Genomic DNA, 27,948 nt, shown 5'->3' on the forward strand with positions numbered 1-27,948 from the left:
GCGCCAACCTGATTCAAGCATTCAAAATTCTAAAAGGTATTGACAATGTTGAGATTTGATTTCTCTGTTTGTATTCATGAACTCACAGATGGTAGCTAGCCAGGTGTGATATGCATCAATTGTTTCTCCTGTTTGCTGTCTGGACTGTAAAATACATATACTTCATATTTTATATTTCTCTTAGGGTTGAAACATTCATTTAGCAGTTCATCTGCAGTGTTATAATCATCTGTGGAAGGGTGGTGGGTAATTCACTGACACAGGAGACAGACAGGTGGATTTGGACGCACCGCACAGGTGCCCAGTTTTATTTTCAGGGTGCTATTTTCAAGTTTATCCCGCAGATGGTGCTGTGGGTCCGTGGTCTGATTTACCAACGATGGTAAACAGAACCACGGGCATACCAAGCGATGGTACACAACACCGGCGCCCTTGAAGGTGCTCAAAGAAATAATAATGAAAACAGAAGGCAAAAATAACAAGGGAAAATAACACAATAACAAAACTACAAATAAAAGGCGCTGCACTCTGCAGCAATATCCTGGTCGCTGCTGCCCGTGCAACCCGGATCTCCGTCCTACGCTGCCAGCTACCTAGCCTGCTCCACTAGACTTTTAAAGGGTCTGCCCAAGGGTTCCCCGCCCTCACTGTCTCGCTGTGACACGTTTGTGTCTTTTTTCCTTCCCGTCTGGTTCTCGGTCTGGGACCAGCGTTTCCGCACTCTCAGCGCGTCTATAAGGGCAGACCTGAGGAAACAGCAGAGCGTTATTTTATAGGACCAACAATCTCCCAAGACGTGCCTCTCAGCCATTCAGAGAGGGGGAAAGTCCACACACCCACTTTCCCACCTCCCCGTGTCACTGCCATGACTCACACGCGGTTGTTGGACGACTGCCGCCCTCTTCCTGCAGCCTGTGAATACGCCAGCAGAGTCAGCACAGATCTCTCCCTGTTACATCATCATTATCTCCTCTTGCAGGGAAAGTTTCAGAAATGTCCTGGACCTGTTCTCCAGCATAGTACAGTAGCATAGCACGTTTTCTTTCATCTTCCTTAATACCAGTAGCTGTTAGAAAAGTTGTGAAACGACTCATACATTTTTTCCATTTCACTTCTAAAGAGGTTGCTTCTGCATTTACATCAAACTGGGAAGTCAGAAGTCCTGTTGTTGCCATGTTTTTTTTTCCCCCAGAAAATGAATATAACTACTATCTGAAGAATTAATCAGCTTCAATCACCACCAGGTCTTTGTTTGCAGGTTTTGTTGTGTCTGGTTTACAGCAGTATTTCTGTCTCAGTTTTTTTTTTTTTTTTCCTTTTCGTTTTTCTTTCTTGGTTTGTAAGTTATCCTCATTGCCAATGTAATAATTCAAAACAGAGACTGTATTTATTTGAACTCCTGTACATGTGCCTTCTAACCCTGAGTTTATAGAACTGTCCTTATTATTCTACATCACAACTATAGCAGCCGTGCAGCCTAATTCAACACACGGAATAGACTCAGGAGCAGGACTGCACTACACTACAGCAGCAAGATGGCCCTTGTCAGAGTTGTGAACAATCTGCTGATAAGCTCTGACTCGGGCTTTCCATCAGTTTCAATTCTTCTTGATCTAAGTGCTGCCTTTGATACAGTAGACCATTTCATCCTACTGAATCATCTTGAAAGCATAGTAGGACTGTCTGGCCTTGTCCTATCCTGGTTCAAATCTTATCTTTCTCATAGGTTTCAGTTTGTCACTATTGGGGAGGTAAAATCGTCATTATCGGAAGTTGTCTGTGGTGTTCCACAGGGCTTCAATCTATAATAATAATAATAACAGTCTTTATTTTTATATAGTGCCTTTCATAGTGGCTCCTTTGGCTGCTGTTGCTGTTGCTGCTGGGGAGGCAGTTTACCTCCCTATGCTGGTGGTGGAAACTCCTGCCCCAGCTCCTGCTCCTCCCTCTCCTGATGGACAGGGCAGCGGGCCACATAGTGCCCACCCCCGCATATGGGGCATAGCTGTGGTGGCTGACTGAGGAGGGTACCAGCGACAGTTCACGTGGAAATGTTTATTTTTTTGTGAACAGGTACCATAAGTCCCATTAAGATATTCACCATATAATAAGGTAAGTTTTCTTAACAGTGTTTATTTTCTTTTTTCTTTTCTCCTTGTGATTATGGGTTATTATTTCTGCACTTGTAATACCTGTGGACTATACCATTGTTGTAAATTTACAGTATAATCGTAAATCTCGAAAAACTACTCACTTCTAAATCTTTTGTAGTCATTTTTGTATTACTTTAGTATAAATACATGTTAATTTGGATTCATATGTTGTTTTTTCTGACTTTATGTGAATGAAAAGACACAAAAACTCCCGTTTTCTCATTGGAAATAGTGATATTTCAAAATATCACTGTCCTGGTCACAAAAGCAAAGTCTGTGGGGAATAATAGCCATTTTCTATACTTTTGAGGCATAAGCAATTAGGAAATAACACTTACTACCCAGGAACAACAAAAAAAAAAAATGTGTTACACGGTGAAATCACTGTTGGCTTTGTCAAAAGGGGGGGGGGGGGGGGGCGCGGGTAGATGGCTGCTAAAAACTAAAAAATCAACAATGTATTTTACACACAAAGTCTGTCAGCATGTATTTTACACACAAAGTCTGTCAGCAAACCTGCCCATTGTCCTCTAGACGAGGGGGAAAAAACAACCTTTCCCTGAAATTTATTTTTTTATTCCATTCGTCTTATCCTGAGTCATTCCCAGATACTTATCTGGTGACAGAGTGATTTATATGTTTGAACTAGCTATAGACTTGAAGACTATAACCTTACAGCTCACTCCCCTCCCTTGCCTTAGCCATTGTAATTCTGCCCTGTTTTGTAGTCTTGTTAAATGAGTCAGGGGCTGGGCTTTGGGTTTCCTGTATGTATTAAAGACATGTGCAGCTGCCACAGCATTGCAGACAATCACTGGTGCAAGAGGACTAAGGAAAGACAGACGGGTTTGGCAGCTCTCACCAGCCCCTCCTAAATACTTCTCCAGCTCTCCTGTTATCTTCATATTCAAGCAGGGAGTGCTTTTAAAAAAAACAAAAAAAACAAAAGTAAAAAGAGGGGTAAATTGCTAGAACAACAAATAACTGCAGATTCTGCATAAACTGGAACTTTCTCTACTTTTCTCTGCAATATCTACCTGGATATCTCCCTCCCACTATTTTATCCTGGAGCCCTGCTGTATTTGGGATTATTGAGCGTTTTTAAGAATCCTAGTGCATGGCAACAGAGATTTACATTTTCTTTTCTTTCCAAATATTGACAACACCTTTACTTCAAGCTATAGGAATTTCCTTGGAGTGAGCGCTTAGGCAACAGTGATTCATTTAAAGTTCTGTGAAAAGTTGCAGAATCGGCAGATTAACTACTTTAATTTCCCCTGGGGGTCTACACTGTATATTCACTCTAGAGATCGTATTATAGTCTTAGTCTGTTTCCTTTCCCAGCTTTCGCTCTGAATGTTTTTCCTGCTGGTGTGGAGTACTATAGGAAAGCCTCCAGAACCACCAGGCTTTAGTCACACATATTGACTGATTCTAAATGGACATTGCAGGACTGCTGAAGGGGCTTCGCTGATCTGTACCAGTCTGTGGAGAGTTTGAGGTCATCACAGCAGCTGGTATTGTATATATATTTTATAAGTGAGCTGCCTTATTTCATTTGTTTGAAATCACTTTACCTGAAATTATATTTCATAGAAGTCTATATCAGTCCAATTTATGTTCCAGGATTGTTAGTTGATTTATTATTATTATTATTATTATTATTATTATTATTATTATTATTATTATTATTATTATATTATTATTATTATTTTAATATGCATAGACTTTATTTTGAGAGTGAATATGTAAAGTAGCATTATATAAAATATAATACATTGAATATACAGTTGTAGTCTAAAGTTTACATACCCCAGTGGAAATTTACAATTTCTATAAATTTATTGAAAACAAATAATTATAGGAAAAATCTTTAGTAGCAAAAGTCTGCTTTTGTGGATGAGGTAAAAAGTTACAAAAATAGATAGCTACAATTATTTATTTCAGCAATTTCTTTTGCAAAACTCCAAAAATGCTAATTTCAAAGTATTCATAACCTGACACAGTAAATGAAATTAATAGCTAGTTGAGGCACCTTTAGTAAAAATAACTTATTTTAATGATTAGGATATTTGTCAATGAGCTTTTGGCATGATTCTTTAGTGTTTTTTTGACCATTCTTCAACACAAAATTCTTCCAATTCATTCAAATTCTGAGGAATTCTCTCATGCACAGCCTTCTTCAACTCATACTAAAGATTCTCAATCAGATTTAGATCATGACTTTGACTAGGCCATTCCAGAACCTTCATTTCATTCTTATTTAACCATTCTGAAAAAGATTTTGATGGGTGCTTTTAATTGTTGCTGTGTTGGAATATCCAGTTGCGCTGATTGGCCAATATCTTTTGGTATGCTATGGAATCCATTTTACCATGTATTGGAAATACATTTCCTGTGCCATGAGAGGAAAAACAGCCTGTGACTGATGGCTTGCACTGGTGACGTCAGACCCGGAAGAGAATACACGCACACAGTACTGGTGGGTGAAACTGAAACGCTATGGAGTGCAGTATGTTTATTAAATAATATAAACAAACAGTTTAAACAAAACAAAACACACAGAAACAAGAGAGCATGTTGGCCTAACAAATAATCAATAAAAAATAAGTATGGTGCTGGTGTAGAGCCAGCACTTTTAGCAGTTTTTGTAATTATTCTTTTACCTCTCTTCACTACTCCCGTTCACTACTCCCGTTCTCTACTCCCGTTCACTGCTCCCGTTCTCTACTCCCGTTCACTACTCCCTGAACACTCTCTCCATGAACGCACAAAGCTGCAGGCTTTTATACAGGTCGCCATCTCCCGATTAGAAACAATTAGTCAACTTCTGCATGAGGGTTTTATGAATGGGGATTTTAACCACATTTATGTGACTGTATTATAAACCCAGCTTTTCACCGGTCTCGCACAACAAATAAGAATAATAATAATACCCGACGCTTTTCTTCCATCCACATACAAGCATATATATATATATATAAATAATTATAACAACAACTACAACCAGATAAATCATAATACAAATACAGTAATACACAAAAGGGCAGGGCACTCTGCCACAAAGCCCCATAGAAGAATATTACCACCACCATGCTTGACAGTGGGTATGGTGTTATTTTCTTTGTACGCCTCACCAGTCTTTCTCCAAACGTAACAACATCAGTGTGAGCCAATATCTCGCATCACTCCACAAAACCTTTACATGAACTCATATCCATCATTTTCCGATTAAGGCCTTCAGATAGCTCTTTACTTTTTCCCCATGTTGACTTATTATTGGTTATGACAGCAATCATCCTATGCCTAACTCTTCTATACTCTAAGAATGTTCATCTACAATCCAGTATTTTCTAGATTTTTTTAGAATTAGGTTCTGCATTATCATATTGAAATTTCTAGCACCTTGTAGACAATACTATCATAGGATCAAAGGGTATGAATACTTTTGAATGAGCATTTTTTGAATTTTGCAAAAAAAAAAAGTGAAATAAATCATTGTAGATATCTATTTCTTGCAAATGTTTTTCCTCATCCACAAAAGCAAAAATTGTTTGCTTTTGAGAAATTTCTAAAAATGATAAATTTCCATTGGGGTATGTAAACTTTTCACTACAACACTATATTGAAAATTACATTGGTTTTACATGATAATAGTGTTAGACAATATTTAAGTGATGAATATATACATGATTTGATAATTCACAATTCAGTTAATTCGCAGTTAAGCCATGTTGACAGCAAGTTGTGCAGTACATGTACTATCCGCTACTGTAAAGTGACCTGCACTCTTTCACTGTTTTCAGTATTTCACTGTTATTTTGATGTCAGATCAGTGAGATAAAGAGTTATCATTTATATAGCCATTTTTCCCACAATAGTGTTAAAGTAAAGATGGAGTGGAAAGCTACAGTGTGTGCCTGTGGCCTGCTCTGCCTCGGGGTCCTCCTGACATGGAGTGCTCCTGCTAGCTCACAGGCCGTCCTCACAGATTATAACATCACAGAGTTCCAAAAGGGCTTCCTCCCACAGGGGAGGGAGGGGGAGGTCCAGGAGTATACCGGCCTGGACACTGGGGAGAAGGCTGTGAAGACAAAATCAAAGAAGTCTCCCGAAGAAATCCTTGCAGGTAGGAGAAACTTTAACTTGAGATCTGCTTACTTCTGGTAGTAGGCTAATCAAAACTCTTATTAAAAGTTGAACCCATCTATTCAAATGCCTTAAGCAAAATGAATCAAACAGATGTGAAAATATCAGCCTATTGATGCCTGGTTTGAGCACAAACCTGCTAACTACATCCTGAAAATTACACCAACTTTACATGTATTTAATTTAAAAAATAAGGTCAAAGCGTATTTTAAGGTCATACCTTATTTTAAGGGGAGCATATTGGTTAAATGTTAACTAGCTCACTAACATATTAATAACATTAAAAAATATTAGTTTTAGCCACATTGTCATACTTCCCATATCACGATAGTGAAGCACTGGCAAATAATTATGCTTGCAGTATAATTAATGAAATAAAATTCAATACTATGGGATAGGTCTCTCAATATGTATCCAATTTCTAGGAATGACAAACTACAGAGGAAGGGTCATGTATTCCCCTTTTAATATGTTGGTGTCCCTGAATAAATTATCACCCCTAATCAAAAATAGACAACAGATTTGAATAAGCTAGATGTCCACACAATACAAAAAAGTCATTGCGCCCTTGAAGAGAGTTCAGCAAAGAGAAACCAGACTAATCACAGGGCCTAAAGGAATGAGCTCTGAAGACAGGCTGAAATAACCGCACCTGTTTATCCTGGAACAAAGAAGAATCAGGGAGGACTTGACTGAAGTTTAAAATGTTAAAATGAGTTGAAGTTAACCCCAGTCAAACCGAGCAGCACAGACACCAGGGCTGGGAGGGACCAGCTGGAAATGAGGTGGAGACAGAGAACAGGGTATGCGATGAATTACAGCACCTAGCCATTCAAAAGATGATGAAGACAGGTGAGCCTTTAGTTTATTCCTAATTACTGGCAGGTCAGGATCTGTCCTATGCCTATAGGCTGTGAGGTCTATAATTCAGCTCCCTAGTAAAATCCATCCTGACAGATGACACCTCAGGAGGTCTTGCCACTGACATGTGGGTTCTGACTGGGTGGCCACTCTGCTCCAGGGTCAGCTAGTAATCTGATAGTCCATTAAAACACAAACATTTTTTTCACAGTAAAAGCATAGTAAAGTGTAATAAAGCATAGCAAAAGCATGGTAAAGCATATGTAACCATAGTAACGCACAGATAGGTATAGTAAAGCCTCATAAAAGCATGGCAAATCATGGTAAACAATGGTAAATGCATAACCATTGGAAAGCATAGAAAACAACAAAACTGCCATGCTAATTTACTGTGGTAAACTTTTAGACTGGAAGTATGATTGTCTAACTTCACAAAAATCCTGTTATAGTTTTTCTTTGAAATGTTTTATTTCTGGATGTCCACAGCAGTACCTTTGCAGTAGGCATGCTGTTTGGATATTTTTTGCATTGAAGAGCAATCTTCACTTCTAGCCACCTGCCATAGATATATGTAACGTAAGCTAGATCAGCCAAAGTGTCTTCATAGTGCTTGAGATAAAGAAAGGATAGGGACTGCACAACTCTGTGTGGCTGGACAAAAAAGGGCATTATTAACATTTGTTTGTATTTTTCTTTTTAATAATACTGTAATTCCATTACATTATTACATTTTCACTTCAAATATCACATAACACAATCAATTTTTATATCATCAAAATATTTTCTGCCAAACACAGGCGCCAACTTTACAAACATTTAACTCATGAGTCTGGAACATTGTAATAAATATGATCGTTTCATACTTTTAAAACACATTCCTAATAGAATTGACAAAATAACACACTCCCTGGCTCTTCATAATAACCCTTCAGCTGGCATAAGGAAACTGGCTGCAGTTCTTTATAAATACTTAAAGGAGGCTATGATTTCTAATATAATACTCTTATAATAAAACAGATTTTTGGCTTGTGCAAATCTAAATGAAAGCTTGTGCAATAACGAATAGCATCTGCCCTTCAGGCTGTTCTGTGATGAATGTTTTTTTGCTGCAGATTTAACATTATGGAGGAGCGCTTATATGATGTGTAGTGTGGATAGTATTGTGTGCTGATTCTGTATGTCGCATGCCTGGCATTTGTTGTGCAATATATAAGGGCTGCATCTCCCTGTTTAGCAAGACAGCTTATCAACAGTGTAGGATCTGGAAACCCCTTCTAATTAATCTGTAATATATTGCTTCTATAATAAAGTAATCAGATTTCTTTTTGGAGCCAGTAATCAGTAGCACATTAGCTTTTCCAGGTAATATTAACATCTGTCATTTTATGCATAGTACAGTCAACATATACAGAGCCTGCTTGCTTTAAAGCTTGCTTGTCTTTATACTTTCATAAAAAAGTTTTCACCAGAACAAACAGCTTTAAAATTGCACATGGTAAGACAACTACTGCATTAGCTGAACATTAGCAAAATTGCTAGTTTATAGTATGTTAGTAGTCACTGCAACTCACTGATTGCATAATTGCATACTTTATCTCTCCATATGGAAATGCTTAAACATGACAAATGTTGAACACTGCTTGAAAGAAACGTCTAAAATTGTTAGTCTTTTTAAATGTCTAAATACATTTTCCTTTGTATTTTTTTTTTACTATTATTATTACAATTGATATTGTTCATGTGGTTAGAATGTAAAATACCATTTGGATACCGCTAATACAAGCATGTCAGTAACAAGATCTCCGGCACGGCTGGAAATTCAAAATTAGAGCTCTCAGTATGAAAAAAATCTTGGTAACCATGATGTATATCAACAGTGTGTACAGAATAGTCTAGGATGGCAATGATGAGTTTAATGAAAAGGGGTATTTAAGCAAGTGTTCATTTACAGTAAACATCTTGTGACCTCAAGTACTTGAAAATGTAAATCTGATACTCCCAATAATGTATGTAAACAATGTTCATGGCAAGTTTTTCCAGATGTATGGAAACATGTGAAGTGGGTCCGGTATCCCTGTCACGGGCATTCATCCTGTGTTGAGTAATTCCTCTGTATTGATTTGAAGAAATACAAACCCAGAATTAATTCATAATAATCCTAATGTTTTTGTAGCCTATAAATGTACAGCATCTCAAAACTGGTGAAACTGGGTTCAGATAAAAATAAAATGCTTCAAGTCAAGTACAAGGTGTGCTCGATTGCCTAGAAAACAGCCTCTAAATTGTCCTCTCTAAAAATGATCTCTAAAAATGGTCCTCTTAAAATGAATGCAGGAGTCAATTAATTAGGGCTGGAACAAAGGGTACATTTTGACCTTCGAAGCTTCGGAACACATTACCGAAGGAAGGTTCGAACCTTCGATGGTACTCATTTGCATAATTTACTGGTGCCATCACCATAGCTACTAGTTTATATTTGATTGAAAATCCTACTATTTTACAGGTAATCCTTATAAATGGAATAAAACATTCACATGTTGTTTAAAATACATTATATAGAACAGTAATCATGTTTTTATAATTTAAATAAAAATAAAAATACACATTGATTATTTACATGTAATTGATGCTGCTTGCGATATATACAGTAAGCAACAACTGCAGAGGACTGAGGCAAAACAAAGCTTTATTTAACAGTCACCATTCCAAGCAGGTTATCAGTCACATTTTCCTACTGCTAAAAATATTAATAATAATACTACTGAGCAAAAAAAATTCCAAACAGCAGAGGGGTTGAGAGACATTTCTTTCAATACATCTTACACTATACAACACTTTTCTGTTGAGATTGTCAGAATTTTCTCACATACTCTTTTTACTGATATATATGCTCTGGGCACACTCAAACTCAGGGGAGACGTTCAAGGATGACAGTTGTTTTAAATTCTTGTATTTGAAGTATTTAAACTCTTAATTAGAAGATTTAACGAATCAGAGCAGTACAAGTGCTATTTTTGGTTTATTACATGCTTTAATGGATCAAGTAGTTTCAAGCTACTTTGGATCTCTGCTAATAGGCAGCCTGGGCATTTTCAGTGCTTTTACAGGTTTAACAGCATTAGTACTTCAATACAGTAATATGAATATGGTTATCATGTATTTAGCTCTTAGGCTATAAAATGCAAAAAGCTAAAAACACCCACCGCTAAATTCTAGAACATTCTACATATATATATATATATATATATATATATATATATATATATATATATATATATATATATATATATATGTCACTCTCTTAAGACTAAAACATAATTCCTATACCTTATAGCAATGCATCAAAATAAGAGAGATATTAAATTGAAATACATGCTTACCTTCCAGTATAGAAGTGTAGTATAGGATGAATTGAAAAATAAGAACTGTCTTCAAAAGTCAGAGACTTGACATAGACCAAACAGAAATCAGTTTTTCAGAGCTCATCAGAGCATGGACCACACAACTCATAGTTAGCAAGTCGAGCGATATCGAATGGGGTTTTGCTCTGGGCTTACATAGGATTTTGCCTCCACTGAATACATCAGAAGTCCCAGGTAAATCTAATCATGACTCGGCCTTGCCTTTCTTATCTTTGAGTTAATTATTCATTCTAGAAGGATCTGCTCAACTCATTTTTCAAAACTGATTGGATATAACTTCTTGCCAAAAAATATTAGAACATGATTTCATCGCTGTCTTTTTCCAATTCCTCCTTTTTCTAAAAAGGTGGACCAAAGTTCACAGAATCCTTGCTATAATATAATACAAGTATATGTGTATATATCAGAGATGTTTTTAATATGTAATAGCTTTATTTGATTATATTAAGCTCGGTCAAAAAATGTATGTCCCTCTTAGCCACATGTTATGTTACCTTTTCAGTGTGTTGTCAATGGGTCAGTTTAGCTTCATATACAAACGTGTGTTAACAAAGTGTAGAACAAAAAGACTGTAGGGGTATATCACAAGCCTTTGAATAAGCATACAGTGGTCAGTTCAGTTATTTCTATTTAAACTTAAGTTATAATGAAACATGTTAAACATAAGCTTATATTAACTTGTACCATGCTTGGACTAAACTTGACCTCCCTCTCTGTTTCTAATAATCCCCTACACAAGCAAGGTTCAGACACCCTGTTTACTTGCCAAGGCTAGTGTTTTAATTAATATGAAACTCCACTGCAAGCACTTTTCTAAATTCACTGCATGAAGTAATTTTTTGGCCGATTCAAGAGACGCCACGACCGGTTCAGATAATACGAAAAAGCGTAATCCTAATTTTTATAACTAAGCTCTCATTATTTTCTTATAATATAATGAGATACATACTCCTGTCTTTCTTAAAGCACCTTCCGTTGGTTATCATTCAAGGTTGGCAAATCCCCATTTCAAGAGTCAACACCGAATCCTGCTTTGAGGTGCCAAAGACCAAGCCTTATCTTCTCAAGGTCTAATGCCCTTCCAGAATTATACTGTGTGTCTGAGACAAACATCTACAGAAAAACCGTAGACCCCCAAATTATTTTTCTCACTTTCAAACTCTACAGCTTTTTCTGCAAATGAGTACCTCTGTTTATTACTGCAGTAAAATCTTTATATAAATGAAACATGAGATTCTTTGGTTTAATTGATATTGCAAAGTCTAACAGACACTTTTTGTTTAGTTGGAGGAACGGAACTAATTCTTAAATTGATTTAATTAAATGAACAGTATTTCAAATGTGTCTCAACAATATATTTACAATATTATCAATGCCATGCTTCTGTTACAATAACTTTTACTATGTTCTTTCAACAGTTTTACTTTAAATGGCATTATAAAATGTATTTCTCATGAACTTACTTCAGTATCCTAGAAATTGTAATATTATTTTAGTCCATTGATAAATCTTTAAGTTTTGAATGGAAGGTCCAGTTATTTATATCTAAATACAAGCTGGCATTAATACACCAGAATGCCAGAGTGCTACAGTAGCTGAACTAAGTCTGACCTTCTTCACTGTTCATACAAAATCCATTCAAAGCAGGTTTTAAGACAACCTTTGCTTTTTGACAATTTTAGGGTTGATTAATATGAAACACTATCGTAAGCATTTTCCAATACTCATTATTTCAAACCAATATCTAACTTAACGTATTAACACGTCCTACGCTTTCCATTCCCATCTCTTCCTGCCAGGTTCCAGTTAATTTCTGTTATATATAGAAATTATTTGCAAGATAAACTCTTATCTTCTGTTATCCGAAAGGTATTTCCGTTCGTTAATAGTAACGAGATTGCTCATTGCTCAGAGGATCTTGGCTGTTAAATTGCTGAGCATTAGAAAAAATCTTGCTTCATCAGCCAAAACCAATGAGTCATTTTCAACACTGCCTGTACTACAAGCAGGTGAGAATGAGATTACAACATTAGTTGTAATCCTTTAGTAAGTTCACTGTTAGAGTTACAGTTCATACGTAAGCAATAAGGCATGACAGGGTGTGGGATATCCTCTAATATCCACACGCCCCGGGTGCGTTATAAGGCACGAGGCGAAGACGAGTGGCTTTAACCTCCTGGGGCATGTGGATATTCAAATGCCTTATAAAATGGATCAACCAACATTACAAAAAAAAACCCAAAAAAGTAAAAACATGTTTTAATTAACAAAAAAAAGTTATTTTTATTAAATTTCCTTCCACCTCTACCTGAACTTAGAAAAAACAATCCTTTAAACATAAAAAATAAAACTAAAAATGCATTAATTAAAAAATAATTTCAGATGTTGAATTGAACATCGCCATTGAAAGTGCAGTTTTGATTTGTTACACTTCTTGTAATTCTTGGTTTATTCATACATTTTAAAGTAAAATATAATTGCCCATTTTCATCATGACACAGCACAAATGAGTCTGCCTTTAAATCACACAGCACAAATAAAACTGCCTTTATTTTAAATCACGCAGACCCTTCCTCACAAGACCTGCGATAGTATCAGGTGAGAGTGCGTTTTATTTTTTAATAATCCTTTGTTATCCGGGGTAGTAACAGGAGGTATCCATAACAGATTTGTGCTGCAGCTTCACAGTGACGAGAAAGACATTATTTGCATGGAATACCCAGTTACTTATCAAACTGACTGCAATTTACAGCTTGGTAACGTGGAGAAGTACTTGACCAGTGTTAAGAAACAATTTTAAACAATGCAGGGCACAGCAGAAAACATGATACCATCGTACCTGGACACATTTAAAAGGTATGGCAGGAACTGTCGAGATGAATTTATAAATGTTCAGCATCAGATCACACAGCTGCGAAGGGGGTGGGTCCAGTGACAGGAAGCAGGCAGGCAGACCGAAGAACGGACAGCAGGAGCAACGGCAACAAAACATCTTTTAACCCCAAATATTTTGTGAAAAGCTAGACGTTTAAGAGGTATTTTTTAAACTATTTATTTTCAAAATGGGATCGGGAAATTCCGTAGTTCAGGGAGAAGGAACAGAGCGACCAGAATGGCGAGTTTTGAATTTATTTGAATATTTTTGCTTTTTTTTTCACTACTTTAATTAGTCATTGGTGTCCGATTCAGATTAATTTAATATCTCATGTACACTTCGGTTTCTGAAAAGTTCAACATTTACATACAAATCTCGTCAGTCACGTTTATTGCGATAAATTCCAATATGTCTGTCATTTTTGTTTTTAAATTCTAGTGTATAGATATCTGCCAGTGATTTGCCCGTTTTTGAAAAAAGTGCCGACCCATGGTGATATGGTGTAATATCAACACCCCATGTGACCTATTTTGACCAATCAGGATAAAGTATTTAAAATACCCATTTTATAATTTAAATGATAACATGTAGTTCTAATTCAGATATGTCAATATAGCAATCTCTTATAAACAGCAATTCTATTTTACTTCATTGGTATGCACAGAAGACAATAGGCTAATTTTTTATTATTAATATTAGTTTAATATTTAAACTTATGATTGCTCATACATTTTCTTAATATTATTATATTAGGTTTCTTATTTATTTATTTATTTAAATACTTTAGTTTTTTCTTACTATAATCAAACCTAGTTCGACTGCTTCTAGCATATTAACTGTGCTCCATAGATTCTGCCATTCTGCTCTCACTGGATCAGAATGTTTTGAGACTCTGAGTCTAATTAAAAAGATGCTTTTGCCTGATAAGTGAGGTTTGGAAATTAATTAATTATTAGTGTTAGTGTATGTTTTATATATTTCAAACCATAGCACTTCTTTACACTGTCTTGTTTGTTAGGTATTCAGTACATATTTTACTAAAGTACTACAACCACTATAGGTACCCCCCAGTGCTTTGGATACTAGACCCTGCTCCATACACGGCAGTGGCCCCAGATAGAGTTGCTATGTATAGCAATTTTGTAGTGGATTTTAATATGTAGCGGGGACTTCAATTATGACCCTTCCTAGTCCTATCACACCCCTACAAGCTATCTCGACTACTTCACCCTCTAATATAGGTTTTATGTTATGGAGCTAGAGGGACACCCTATACCCCAGATACATATCCAATCGTTATCAGGTTTCTACAACAGACCCCCTCAGTTGAATGAGCTCACAGACAAGAATGCAGTTTAAAAAAGGGTTAATACAAAAAAAACAATAACTTCACAGCAGTCATCAAGTACAAGTATGAAAGTCAGTGAATGCAGCACTATATATATATACATATATACATATATATACATATATATATATATACACACATATATATATATATATATATATATATATATATACACACACACATATATATATATACACACACACATATATATACACACACACACACACACACACACAGTGGCTCTCAAAAGTATTCACCCCCTTGGACTTTTCCACATTTTATTGTGTTACAACATGGAATCAAAATGGATTTAATTAGGAGTTTTTGCCACTGATCAACACAAAAAAGTCCATAATGTCAAAGTGAAAAATGAAATCTACAAATTGTTCTAAATTAATTACAAATATAAAACAGAACATAATTGATTACATAAGTATTCACCCCCTTTACTATGACAGACCTAAATAAGCTCTGGTGCAACCAACTGTCTTTAGAAGTCACATAATTAGTTGAATGGAGTCCACCTTTGTGCAATTAAGGTGTTTCATGTCATTTCAGGTTAAATTATTATTATCCAGAAGGTATGTGGGAGACTCTGAGACCAAGTGGAAGAAGATTCTATGGTCTGATGAGACCAAAATAGAGCTTTTTGGCCTCAACGCTAAGCGCTATGTTTGGCGCAAGCCTAAACTGCACATCCTGAGAACAGCATCCCTACCGTGCAAAATGGATGCAGCAAAGCACAAAGTATGAATACTTATGCAATCAATTATTTTCTGTTTTATATTTGTAATTAATTTAGAACAATTTGAAGATTGTATTTTTCACTTTGGCATTATGGTCTTTTGTGTTGATCAGTGGCAAAAACTCCTAATTAAATCCATTTTGATTCCATGTTGTAACACAATAAAATGTGGAAAAGTCCAAAGAGGGTGAATACTTTTGAGAGCCACTGTATATATATATATATATATATATATATATATATATATATATATATATATATATATATATATATACATAAGAGAGTGAATAATAGATGCATGACTGGAAACTGCCACAAGATGGCTACCGTCTGAATGTTAAAGGTTCTACTAATATGATAAATGATATTATAATACTAGTAATCTTAAACAAATACAGTAGAGCAGCAATCACAACCGACTTAGATTTGAATAAACCACTGAACCTCTCCCAGCATGTACTCACATAGGAGGGGTGAACTAAAAGAAAGAAATTTACAATTATTAGTGTATCAAGAAAATCAAAAGTGCATTAAGTAGCCAGGCTGCCAGCCCTATGCTGACAGCGGGGCGAGTTCTTCCTCTCGCTAGGCCACTGGTAGTGGAAGTGCTGCCGGTGATACTGCTGTCAGCAGATTGGCACACTCCAGCAGCGGAAAGGCTGCTTCTTCCTGTAGCACCCCTGAAAGAGTGCCAGGGGCAATGATGTTAATGGACCTGCTGACATCTCCCAGGCTGACTCTTGCTGTTGCACCACTGGCAGCTGAAATGCTGCCAACGGCGAGGCTGTCAGCAGAGATGCTGGCAGCTCTAAGGCTTGCTCCTCCAACCCCAAAAAATCCCCAGAGGTCAGCAGAAAACTACCTCCAGATGATGGCGAACAGTCATCCCCAGGTGATAGCGAACTGGCCTCCCCAGGCGATGGCGAACCAGCATCTCCAGCCAATGCAGTGCAGCAGACAACCCCAAGCGATAGCGAACCGGCATCCCCAGGCGATGACGTGAAGGCATGATTTCAGATTAAATACACCTGTCATGACATGGCATGAAGGCATCCCCAAGTGATAGCATGAAGGCATTCTTGAGCGGTGTCGTGCAGGTTCCCCAAGCGATGATGTGCAGGCATCCTTGGGCGGTGTCGTACAGGCATCCCCGAGCGATGATGTGAAGGCTTCTTTGGGCGATGTGAGGCAGGAATCCCCGGGCGGTGACGGAGTCAGTACCAGTCGTGGTGCTGTAGCAGTGGCTGCGATGGTGCTAGCCCTCTTTGTGGCCGCTGCGGCCAGGCTGTTTTCCATCATGCTCCCCTCAGTAGACTATGCAGTGGCTGCTGAGGAATGGAAGCATCACGTCCTGGTCCTTCTACTGTTGAAGGAAGAGGCAGCTCCTCTCCTTGTGATGGTGATGGTGGGGGAAATCATACCAGCAGGCATTCACTCTCTGCTGGTGGAAAGGGACACAGCAGGCATTCACCCTCTGCTGGTGGACGGGGATCCAGCAGGTATTCACCCTCTGCTGGTGGAGGTGGTGGAGGTAGAAGCAGCTCCTGCTGCTCTGCTCCTGCCAGTGGAGGTGGTACATCCACCCTCGTCGCACATAAGAGGACCGCTACCTCCCACCCTCGTCACACATGGAGAGGACCCCTGCCTCCACCCTCGTCGCACGGAGGTGGGAGCATCCACCCTGTAGTCACCTAGAGTTATAGGGGACTGGGTGGGCACTCCGAGAGGGAGTGGACTGCAGGGGACTGGTGCGGCTCTCCCTCACTTGCAGGGGACTGGTGCGGCTCTCCCTCACTTGCAGGGGACTGGTGAGCTTCTCCCTCTAGCTCTGGAGACAGCGGTGGGACCTCTCCCTCTGCCGCTGGAGACAGCCGTGATGGCTCCTCTCCCTCAGGCGCTGGAAATGGCTCCTGTCCCTCTGGCTCTGGAGGCGAAAACAGCAGGCATTCTTCCTTTGCTGCTTGAGATCGGGACAGCAGTCATTCTTCCTCTGCTGGTGGAGATGGGGACAGCAGGCATTCTTCCTCTTCTGGTGGAGATGGGGACAGCAGGCATTCTCACTCTGCTGGTGGAGGTGGAGACAGCAGGCATTCTTCCTCTGCTGGTGAAGGTGGAGACAGCAGGCATTCTTCCTCTGCTGGTGGAGGTGGAAACAGCAAACATTCTTCCTCTGCTGGTGGAGGTGGAAACAGCAGGCACTCTTCCTCTGCTGTTGGAAGTGGGAACAGTTCCCTCTTGGGCTTGGGTGATCGCGGTCCCCCCATCTGGGCGCTAGTTCCTCCTCTGTGTACTGCGTGGGGCATGTGGCCAACATGTGCCCATATGCCCCACAGCCAGGGCATAACTCCACTGTGAGGTTCCTCAAAAAAGGCCTCCCTTCCTGTCATTTTTCAAACTGAAAAAAGAAACAAGGACCAGGGGTCACAAATGGAGTTTAGACAAAGAGACATTCAGAACAGAAAATAGGAGGCACTTTTTTACACAGAGAATTGTGAGGGTCTGGAACCAACTCCCCAGTAATCTTGTTGAGCGACAGCAAGTGGAAGCGACAGCGCAGGAGAAGTACAGGCGTGGAAAAGTGCAGAGCAGTTTAGAAGCAGTAAGGAGAAATTACATCTTTAATTGCTTTAATCAGAAAACACAGGACATTGGGCAAACACAGCAGCAGCTCAAAGTCAAACAGCCGCGTGTGTTTTTCTGATAACAAACAATCTGAAACTCAGAGCAGCTGATTCAAATTCCACGCCGTTCTGAGACACGGGCGAGTGGTGGAGCCAACAGCACAAGAGAACAACGCAGCTATAAACGAGGCAGTCTTCCCAGCGACAGTGAGTAGAAGCAACAGCGTGGGAGAAATACAGGCGTGGAAAAGTGCAGAGCAGTTTAGAAGCAGTTTGAAAGCAGGTTGACAGCTGCAGAAGAAACTAAACTTCAAAAAAAAAAAAAAAAAACATCAACATGCTCTTCAAGCCAGTAATCTGTGACACCTGCATGATGTAGGAAATCCGAGAAAACCCAGCAGAGCTAAACCAAGTGTGCGTAAAGTGCTGCGCGATCCAGGACTTGCATAAACTAGTAAGTATGCTAGAAATGAAGCTGGAAGAAATGAGACAGCAACAGAATCTTGAGGAGCTGGCACACCCACAATTGATGGAAGTCTGCACCACCCCTAACAGACTGAAAGCCACCAGGGAGATAGAAGGTCAGAACAGCCGGGTTCAGGTAGGCAGAAGCAGGGAAAAAAAGAAACTTCGTCAAACACAACCACCAGAAATCAAAACAACCAACAAATTTGAGTCACTTCAAAATTTTGATGAGCAAAACCAACAACAAGAGAACGAAAGGAACAACATCCAAGACCCTATTGACAGTGGTGACCAGACAGCAAAAAGAAGGGAGGTCATGATTGTTGGGGACTCCATATTGAGAAACACAGCAAGTTCAGTTCGCAGTTTGGACCCCCTTACTACAACAGTGTGCTGCCTTCCGGGAGCCTCTGTCAAGCACATCACTGAAAACGTGGACAGGCTCCTAGAACGAACAGGAGATGACCCGGTAGTAGTCGTCCACATCGGTACAAACAACATTGGAAGAGACAGCCCAAAATCCCTGCAAAACAAATTCAGAGATCTAGGAAGGAAATTAAAGATAAGACCAAAACTGTGGTATTTTCTGGTATACTACCGGCACCTTGCAAAGGACCATATGGACAGCTGGAAATAATTAAACGCATGGCTGAAGACATGGTGCACACGGGAAGGCTTCACATATCTTGATCACATTTTACAACGAGAACTATCTGTATAGACGGACTGCACTTAAATAAAAAGGGAACCAGTCTACTTGGAGTAAAGATCCTCAAGCAGGTTCAGAAGCATTTAAACTAGAAAGGAAGGGGGGAAGAAATCAACAAAAAAACAGAAGGGAGACCGCATCAAAACAAGAACAACTCAGGTAAGACAACCATTAAATGTATTTATCTAAATGCTAGAAGTATCAGAAAAAGAAATTTAGAATTTGAAGCTACTACACTAACAGGTAACTATGATGCGATAGGTGTTACAGAAACGTGGTTGTCTGAGAGTGATGGGGACAAATATAATATTTGTGGGTATACACTATATAGGAAAGACAGGCAGTACAGAAGGAGGAGGGGTAGCGCTATACATAAGAAACAGTCTTGAACCCCAGATGTTAAACCTGGACAAAGAAAACAAAGCCAAATCAATATGGGTCAGAATAACGGACAAAAATTCAAAGGGCATTGTGGCAGGCTGGTGAGTGGATAGAGGCCCAGAGACAGACTGCAGTTCAAAAAAATATACTTTTATTATAAATAGATACAAAAATAAAAAGGCACAAGAGCCAAAACAAAGGGATTGAAACACAAAAAGAAAGACAAAAAGCAAAATGTACAAAATAAAGGTTTCCAGGCTGGGCAATGCCTTCACTGGATTTAGAAAATTGAAAAATCACAACCAACAAAACACCAACCTGCTTCCTCAGCTCCCGCCTCCAAATGAGAAGCAGAGGCCTCCTTTTATGTCAGGTGGCTGGGCGCTGATTGATCATTAATTAACCTAATCAACCCCAGCCACCTGAACATAATAAACCCAGGCAGGTAGGGGAAATTAACCCCATCCCTGCCAATTTAAAAAGGGCAGAGCTTTGCTCTGCCACAGGCATAATAATAGGAGCATGCTATAGACCGTCAGATTCAGACGGTGAGCACAATAATCTGTTATACAATGACATTAGAAATGCGTGTAGCAAAGGAGAAGCCATACTAATGGGGGATTTCAACTTCCCCCAAATAAAATGGGAAAACCCGGTGGGTAGCGCGAAGGATGAAATAGAAATGGTGGAAATGACAAATGACTGCTTCCTAACACAATTTGTCAAGGCACCCACTAGAGGGGAGGCATGCATTGATTTAGTCTTTTCAAATAACGAAGATAGAATAACTAAAACAGAGGTCAGAGAACCACTGGCAAACTCAGACCACAACATGGTCTCATTTGAAGTGTTTTTTAAATCCCCAAAAGTAATGACTAAAGCTAGGGTTTACAATTTTAGAAAAACAAACTATGAAGGTATGAAACAGAGACTAACAGAAGTAGATTGGAGTAAAATAGAGAAAACATCCACAGAAAAACGATGGCTGTTCTTCAAAAATGTAGTACTAGAGGCACAAAACAGTTCCATCCCTAAAGTAGACAAATCTGAATGTAAAACTAAATTGCCAAAATGGTTTAATAGATCAATTTAAAAAAAATATTCAGCAAAAAAAGGCACTTTACAGAGCGTTTAAAAGGGACCAAAAAGAAAGTACACAGAAAGAGTACACGGAACTGCAAACGCAAGTCAAAAAGGAAGTTAGAAAGGCCAAGAGAGAAACAGAAATGAACATTGCTAAGGGGGCTAAAACCAATTCCAAAATGTTTTTCCAATATTACAACAACAAGAGAACATTCAAAGAGGAGGTTAAATGTCTAGAGATACAAATGGCAAAATAGTAGATGAAGGAAAAAAATAGCAAATATATTAAATTATTACTTTTCACAAGTTTGTACAAAGGAGGATACTGACAACATGCCCCACATGTCATCCAGTTCCTATCCAGTTTTAAATAACTTTAGCATAACCGAGGCAGACGTGTTAAAGGGACTAGGAGCTCTTAAAATAAACAAATCCCCTGGGCCGGATGAGATCCTCCCAGTAGCACTCAAATAAATTAAAGAAGTTATTTACAAACCACTAACCAAGATCATGCAACAGTCTCTTGACACAGGGGTGGTACCGACAGACTGGAAAATTGCAAACGTAATACTGATCCACAAAAAGGGAAACAAAACTGAACCAGGTAACTACCGACCAGCAAGCCTGACTTCTATTATATGCAAACTTATGGAAACTATAATAAGATCCAAAATGGAAAATTACCTATATGGTAACAGGGTCCTGGGAGACAGTCAACATGGTTTTAGGAAAGGGAGATAGTGTCTAACTAACTTGCTTGATTTTTTTGAGGATGTAACATCGATAATGGATAATTGCAAAGCATATGACATGGTTTATTTAGATTTCCAGAAAGCTTTTGACAAAGTCCTGCACAAAAGATTAATTCTCAAACTGAAAGCAGTAGGGATTCAAGGAAACACATGTACATGGATCAGGGAGTGGTTAACATGTAGAAAACAGAAAGTACTGATTACAGGAGAAACCTCAGAATGGAGTGTGGTAACCAGTGGAGTACCACAGGGATCAGTATTAGGTCCTCTGCTATTCCTAATCTACATTAATGATTTAGATTCTGGTATAGTAAGCAAACTTGTTAAATTTGCAGACGACACAAAAGTAGAAGGAGTGGCAAACACTTGTAGCAGCAAAGGTCATTCAAAATGATCTAGACAAGATTCAGAACTGGGCAGACACATGGCAAATGACATCTAATAGAGAAAAGTGTAAGGTATTGCACGCATGAAATAAAAATGTGCATTATAAATATCATATGGGAGATACTGAAATTGGAGAAGGAATCTATGAAAAAGACCTAGGAGTTTTTGCTGAGTCAGAAATGTCTTCATCTAGACAATGTGGGGAAGCTATAAAAAAGGCTAACAAGATGCTCGGATACATTGTGAAAAGCGTTGAATTTAAATCAAGTGAAGTAATGTTAAAACTGTACATTGCATTAGTAAGACCTCATCTTGAATATTGTGTGCAGTTCTGGTCATCTCGCTATAAAAAAGATATTGCAGCGCTCGAAAGAGTGCAAAGAAGAGCGACTAGAATTATTCCGGGTTTAAAAGGCATGTCATATGCAGACAGGCTAAAAGAATTGAATCTGTTCAGTCTTGAACACAGAAGACTACGCGGCGACCTAATTCAAGCATTCAAAATACTAAAAGGTATTGACAATGTCGACCCAAGGGACTTTTTCGACCTGAAAAAAGAAACAAGGACCAGGGGTCACAAATGGAGATTAGACAGAGGGGCATTCAGAACAGAAAATAGGAGGCACTTTTTTACACAGAGAATCGTGAGGGTCTGGAATCAACTCCCCAGTAATGTTGTTGAAGCTGACACCCTGGGATCCTTCAAGAAGTTGCTTGATGAGATTCTGGGATCAATAAGCTACTAACAACCAAATGAGCAAGATGGGCCAAATGGCCTCCTCTCGTTTGTAAACTTTCTTATGTTCTTATGTTCTTAACTCCTGGTCTTCTTTCCATCCCATTTCCTTTTTTTTCCCCAAACTCCACTAACTACAAAATAAAATCCTGCATTACTGACTCCTCCGGAGGCACTGTATCCCACTCTAACACCATATCTGACAGGTTGGCAGAGTGAATGACACCAGACCCGGAAGAGTAACACACAGGATAGACATAGACATGGAGATTGGTGAAGCTGAGCACTTGGTTGCACTCAGCATTTAATAAACAAAATAAAATATTTAAATAAAAACAGTATAAGGCACTCTAGGCCAAATTAAGTAGACAAACAAAATGTGTTAACACTAAACAAAACAGACACTAACACACAGGGATGAATACTAAACAAAACAAGTACCGTGCTGGTCCCCGAGCATGACGTAGCAGTTGATTTATTTTACGTTTACTTTACGTTTCTCCTTCTCCACACCCGTTCCTTTGCCCTGAACACAACCCTGAGTGAGTGAAAACATGCTGCTTTTATGCAGCTGTACCGAGACTCGATTACTAATCAATCATTCATGGAGTCCCGGTACAACTGCACGTGAATTAATAAAGTGCAATATCCCATGCTCACATATTACATTTTACCTGCATGTGAAGTGCTGTGCAATCCTCGTGCCTAAATACAAATATACACTTTAAATTCGCTTGTGTTACACAGACCCATTTATATCCCATGCACCAATGACTATACACCAACATTAACACACCACACACAACATATAACACAGAAATATGCACAAAGGTGGGGCACACTGCCACAACCACTAAAATCTTTGTAATTGATACTTGTTTGATAATGAGATTCAATTGATTGTTAATTTGGTAATTTTATATGGTTTTTGTTCCTTTGTAAATTTAATTCAAACAGTTCAAATGTTACATTGCATGAATGTTGTCATGTGTCTCTGTCAAGATGTGCATGTGGTGATGAAGGAATAGAATGTTCAAACAATAATAATATTCCAAAAGTACCGTTTTTTATTTAAATAAAAAGGATCCCTGCTACCAACAATGGTACTGGGGACATTCTTGTGTTACAGTCCCAAACAAGACATAACAATAAACCGCAATAATCAAATTACGTCCCGTTCTGTGCACAAAATGCAAGTGCTCCCTCAGTGCAGGTGCTCTGGTGCAGGGACGAGTGGGGTCGGTGTTCAGGGGTGTGTAGTGCGGAGTGTGCGCAGCACATTTAACAGATAAATACTCCTTCTCAGTGACATTTCTCTCCCTAGGTACCTTTCTCTTATAGAATAGGGTGTTCTACTTCATCTTCTTCTTGGGACTGTAGAGTCCCCAGCCCGTCAGAAGTGTCAGTCTGAAGGATAAACTCTTTACTGATGTCTACTGTAATTAAGGCGATTGCCTAATTACATTATAACCGTCCATATTCTCATTCTTAAGAGCAAACTCCTGACCAAAAATGACAGCAATACTACCACCTCGTCCTCTAGTGCTGTGGTGCACAAACGTTTTAAATGCCGCTCCCTTTTCTAGCATGCATTTTGTTCCTCCCCGTCTATAAATCTTTTTAGTTTTTTTAAACTTTGCAAGTGAACATTTAACTGATATGTTAAGTCTGGGTTTCTAATAAATAAATGTAAGTCTTTTTTTTTTTTTAGTTGTCGATTCAACATTTATATGTTAGCTTGCGTAGTTCAGGGGGTGTGCAACAGGGGGCTTCCAATTTCCTGCCAATTAGTACCTATCTTCTATTTAAGCCCTGATCACTTGCGCCTTCGCTGTCTAACGTTTCGTTTTTGTAGCAAACGCTCAGACGCCGTCTTTTCGTGCTTCACCGCTAATCTGCACTTCGTTGCCTTTCACTGGAGGTCATTTCTCTGCGCAGTGCGATCAAAATATTATCAAATATTTTCCTACCTGCTTAGGTGCTGCATTCGGCTGCAGGAGCTCCAGCGTTAGTCTTTCCTGCTCTTTCCAGCCTCCAGCCCAGCAACAGCATCATCCAAACCGCAGCTTCATTTCTCAACCCATCCGCGTCTTTATTAGACAGACTGGCCCTCCACTAAAACCTCTAGAGCTCCTTCAACAAGACATCGACATTCCCGTCATCAGCGTTTGCCTTGCCATAATTCGTCTTTGTAATCCACCACAAAGATCTGTCCGCTGAACATTCCTTTACTCTTCGCTTGCAATCAAGCGCCCCTCCTCCGCTCCCAGAGCCAGCACAGTTTACCGTTCCTTCAGAAGATCCTGCCCTGGATTTCTATTAGCTGCGTTCAATGTTTTAGGGACCTGTCCATTCAGTTTTACGCTCTGTTTCAGTGTGTTGTGGTTTGTGCTTTCGACTGGTTACGACAAGCTCCAACAACACTGCTGTTCTGCAACTTTCCCACTAGCGCCTCTCAGTCACTGGCTACCACGACAACGCCCTCATTGCGTGACTGCGAGGAGTGGGAAGTAGCCATGGTGACCAGGCAGCTTCATCTGCACTGCGAGCTCGGTGCCTCAGTACTGCAATTGTCGTCTGGCTTGCTGCTTGCGCTTTGACAATCTGCGAGGGCTCGTTCAACTCGACGAATTGTGTAATCTAAATACTGTGTTAACGTATTTATATACATGACTAACTGTCCTAAAACATGTAACGAAGATATTCAAATCTAAAAGAATACGCAATAGTTGTTCTACTCCGACAAGGATTTTAATCACAATAACCAAATATTCTACCCGGCTTCACTCAAGCCAATGGTTAATTCTAATCATAACCGCTAGATGGAAGTATAACACCACAAATTTGATACAGTCTCTAAGCTGGTTTGCTGTCACTGTGAAGCTCGCATGTTCCAGCTTTTCTTTACATTCCTGCAGTTTCTTGTCACTCGGAGGGATTCGCAGGAGTCCCCCTCCTCCTCAACCTTGTAGCAATTGACGTTTGCTTTGACCGTGACGTTCTCCAATTTCAACTTTTCCCCTCTTCAAGGACCTGGTCATGAAGCAACCTTACTCAGCTGTTTTAGTGATGCTCAGTATCTACCATCATAGTAACGTCCTGCATCACGCATCCATTCCTGTGATTTATTCCTGTTCCCAGATTCGTGTTTCCTCATTTGGTGCTGCTTCTCCAATCCGACCAGCTTCAACGTCATCATTTTATCGAGAGCCGTTAGTTAGTCATGCAACCATGTCGTACGATTTATCAACGTTCCAGTCAATGTCCTCCTACCCCAATAGACAATAAACTGCTCCCGACCAATCAATAGGTTTTGCAGACGCCTTGGAGCAACACATTCTTCATCCTCTCTGATTCTGCAGTGGTCTCAGATCTCTGCAATCTTCATCTCTGCCCAAAAGCAGCCCCATCTCTGGCTCCATCTAATTCTGTCTTAACACTGAAAGACCAATATCTACTGCATTCAGCAGATCCCTACTCTCTGCAACAGACCGCTGCACTCTACCGATGGTAGTCCTTCGTTCTCTATTGCAGATGTCTGCTTCAGCAGATCTCTGCTCTCACAGCTGGGCCTCTGCACACTACTGACAGCACTCCATTGTTTTCCCTCAGACCTCTGCTCTGTTCAGCACATCCTGCCCTCTACTGTTAATCGTTCCTCACTACAGCAGATCTCCACTCCCTCTTCAGATCAGCTCACTACTGCAGCCACAAAAGTCGCTCTAGTTTACTGTTTAAATCTGCAACTGCACTTCTCCAGAGCCTACAATGCTCCAGCTTTCCTCCAATACACAGATCATGGCAGCATTCCCACAATCAAGGCTAACGCTAATCCCCATCTAATCAAAATACGGGGCACTTCCTCAGCAATCCTATTCATATCTCCGCTCATCCTCCCAAATGTTACAGCATTAATACTTGGTTTGAGACGTGGTACGAGACTGGAAATCTGTCTTGATTATGAGCTAAGAATTTCCACTATTCACTTATAAATCACAAACAAGGGCTTGCTAGTAAACAGAAACAGTTGTAATTTGAATTGTGTGCTATGCAGTATTCCACAACATTTTGAACCTACATCCTTACCTTAAAGTTTTTTTTTTTCTTTTTACATTTTATATTTTTTACATTTTTTCATTGTTAAATTACTTAGGTCAAACCTCCAGAACTTCAAAACACTCAATCAGCATTCTACGGTAAAACCAGGGCTCTAGATAAGGTTTTAACACTGAGAAAGTAAAATGTATTTTCAGGGGGTAAAATGCAGCATCGCCTTGAAGTCATGAGTAATCTCCATAAATAATGTACAGTGTTTAGTGGTAATGGGGTAGGCATTAAAAAAGAGTCTTCAATTTTAACTGCAATGTTACTTTGAATTACTGTACCGTGAGTGTGTTCTACAAGATTGCAAATTTTTTTCGAGGTATCACACTGACTCCAAGTGAATTACGTTACTTATATTTTAACATTAAATTCTTAAGCTCGGTGAACATGATAAAATGTCAATATAAAGCTATACAGATAAATACAATAAGTAAATGCATTAACATTAGAACCACCATGGTTATAGTCATACCCAAAACCGCCAGTGAGTCGTCATAACAGTTACATTTTAAACAACATTAATATGAAAATGAAAGACAAACTACCGGATACAACTCAAACATTTTATTCAAGCACATCATATCAAACATCTGCACAGCCCAAACACCGTATCTTCTGTAAATGAACAATTAAACATAAAAGGGTTTGTTTTCTAACTTACCACATATAAAGCACTACTTCAGAAAATGAAAAACTAAATAACATTTCAAAAGAAACTAGTGTGTAAACAGATGTAAACAGGAAGGCCTATATGTACATACAAAACTGTAAAATAAAATAATTTTAAATTTAAAATTAAAGTAACATATGTCTTGTCATAAACGGACAACCGCATAACTTTTAGACACGCAGAGTAATTTAAATTTGAAAACCTCAAACTGTCAAAGTGTTAATAAGTTATAAAACAGTTTGTTTGTGTTATAGGCACCTTTTTATAGCAGTTGCCTCTGACGATGTCCAGTTGGATTTGTAGCTGGATTGGGGTGTACACTTCAACCTGTGTAGCTTCGAATTTTTCTTATTCTTACTGTGATTGGCTGCAAAGACAACAGGGCTAGCCAGAGACAGGATAATGCTTGCTGGGTTGTTTTTTCTTGTGTACAATTTCCTAGTAACTGAAGACATTGTATTCTGGGATTCAGTTGTTAGTGGAAGTT

The 27,948-nt window shown here is 39.0% G+C and overlaps 2 protein-coding genes across 5 annotated transcripts in view; one reads left to right on the plus strand and one right to left on the minus strand.

Moving 5' to 3' along the window:
* rnf122 (ring finger protein 122) overlaps positions 1 to 27,948 on the minus strand; it is a 241,334-nt gene that overhangs the window by 112,466 nt on the left and 100,920 nt on the right. The window lies entirely within an intron of this gene.
* LOC121303071 (inactive carboxypeptidase-like protein X2) overlaps positions 2,961 to 27,948 on the plus strand; it is a 79,417-nt gene continuing 54,429 nt past the window's right edge. For 3 of the 4 annotated variants that reach the window (XM_041233484.1, XM_041233486.1, XM_041233488.1), the window contains exons 1-2: positions 2,961 to 3,670; positions 6,035 to 6,282. In XM_041233484.1, coding sequence (XP_041089418.1) covers positions 6,048 to 6,282 — 235 coding nt within the window. In that variant the 5' untranslated portion in view covers positions 2,961 to 3,670; positions 6,035 to 6,047. Of the gene's footprint in view, positions 3,693 to 6,034; positions 6,283 to 27,948 lie in introns of all 4 variants that reach the window. The other variant, XM_041233485.1, reaches the window with a different exon arrangement.

This window comes from Polyodon spathula, chromosome 31 (genome assembly GCF_017654505.1).
Source record: "Polyodon spathula isolate WHYD16114869_AA chromosome 31, ASM1765450v1, whole genome shotgun sequence".
Lineage (NCBI taxonomy): Eukaryota > Metazoa > Chordata > Actinopteri > Acipenseriformes > Polyodontidae > Polyodon > Polyodon spathula.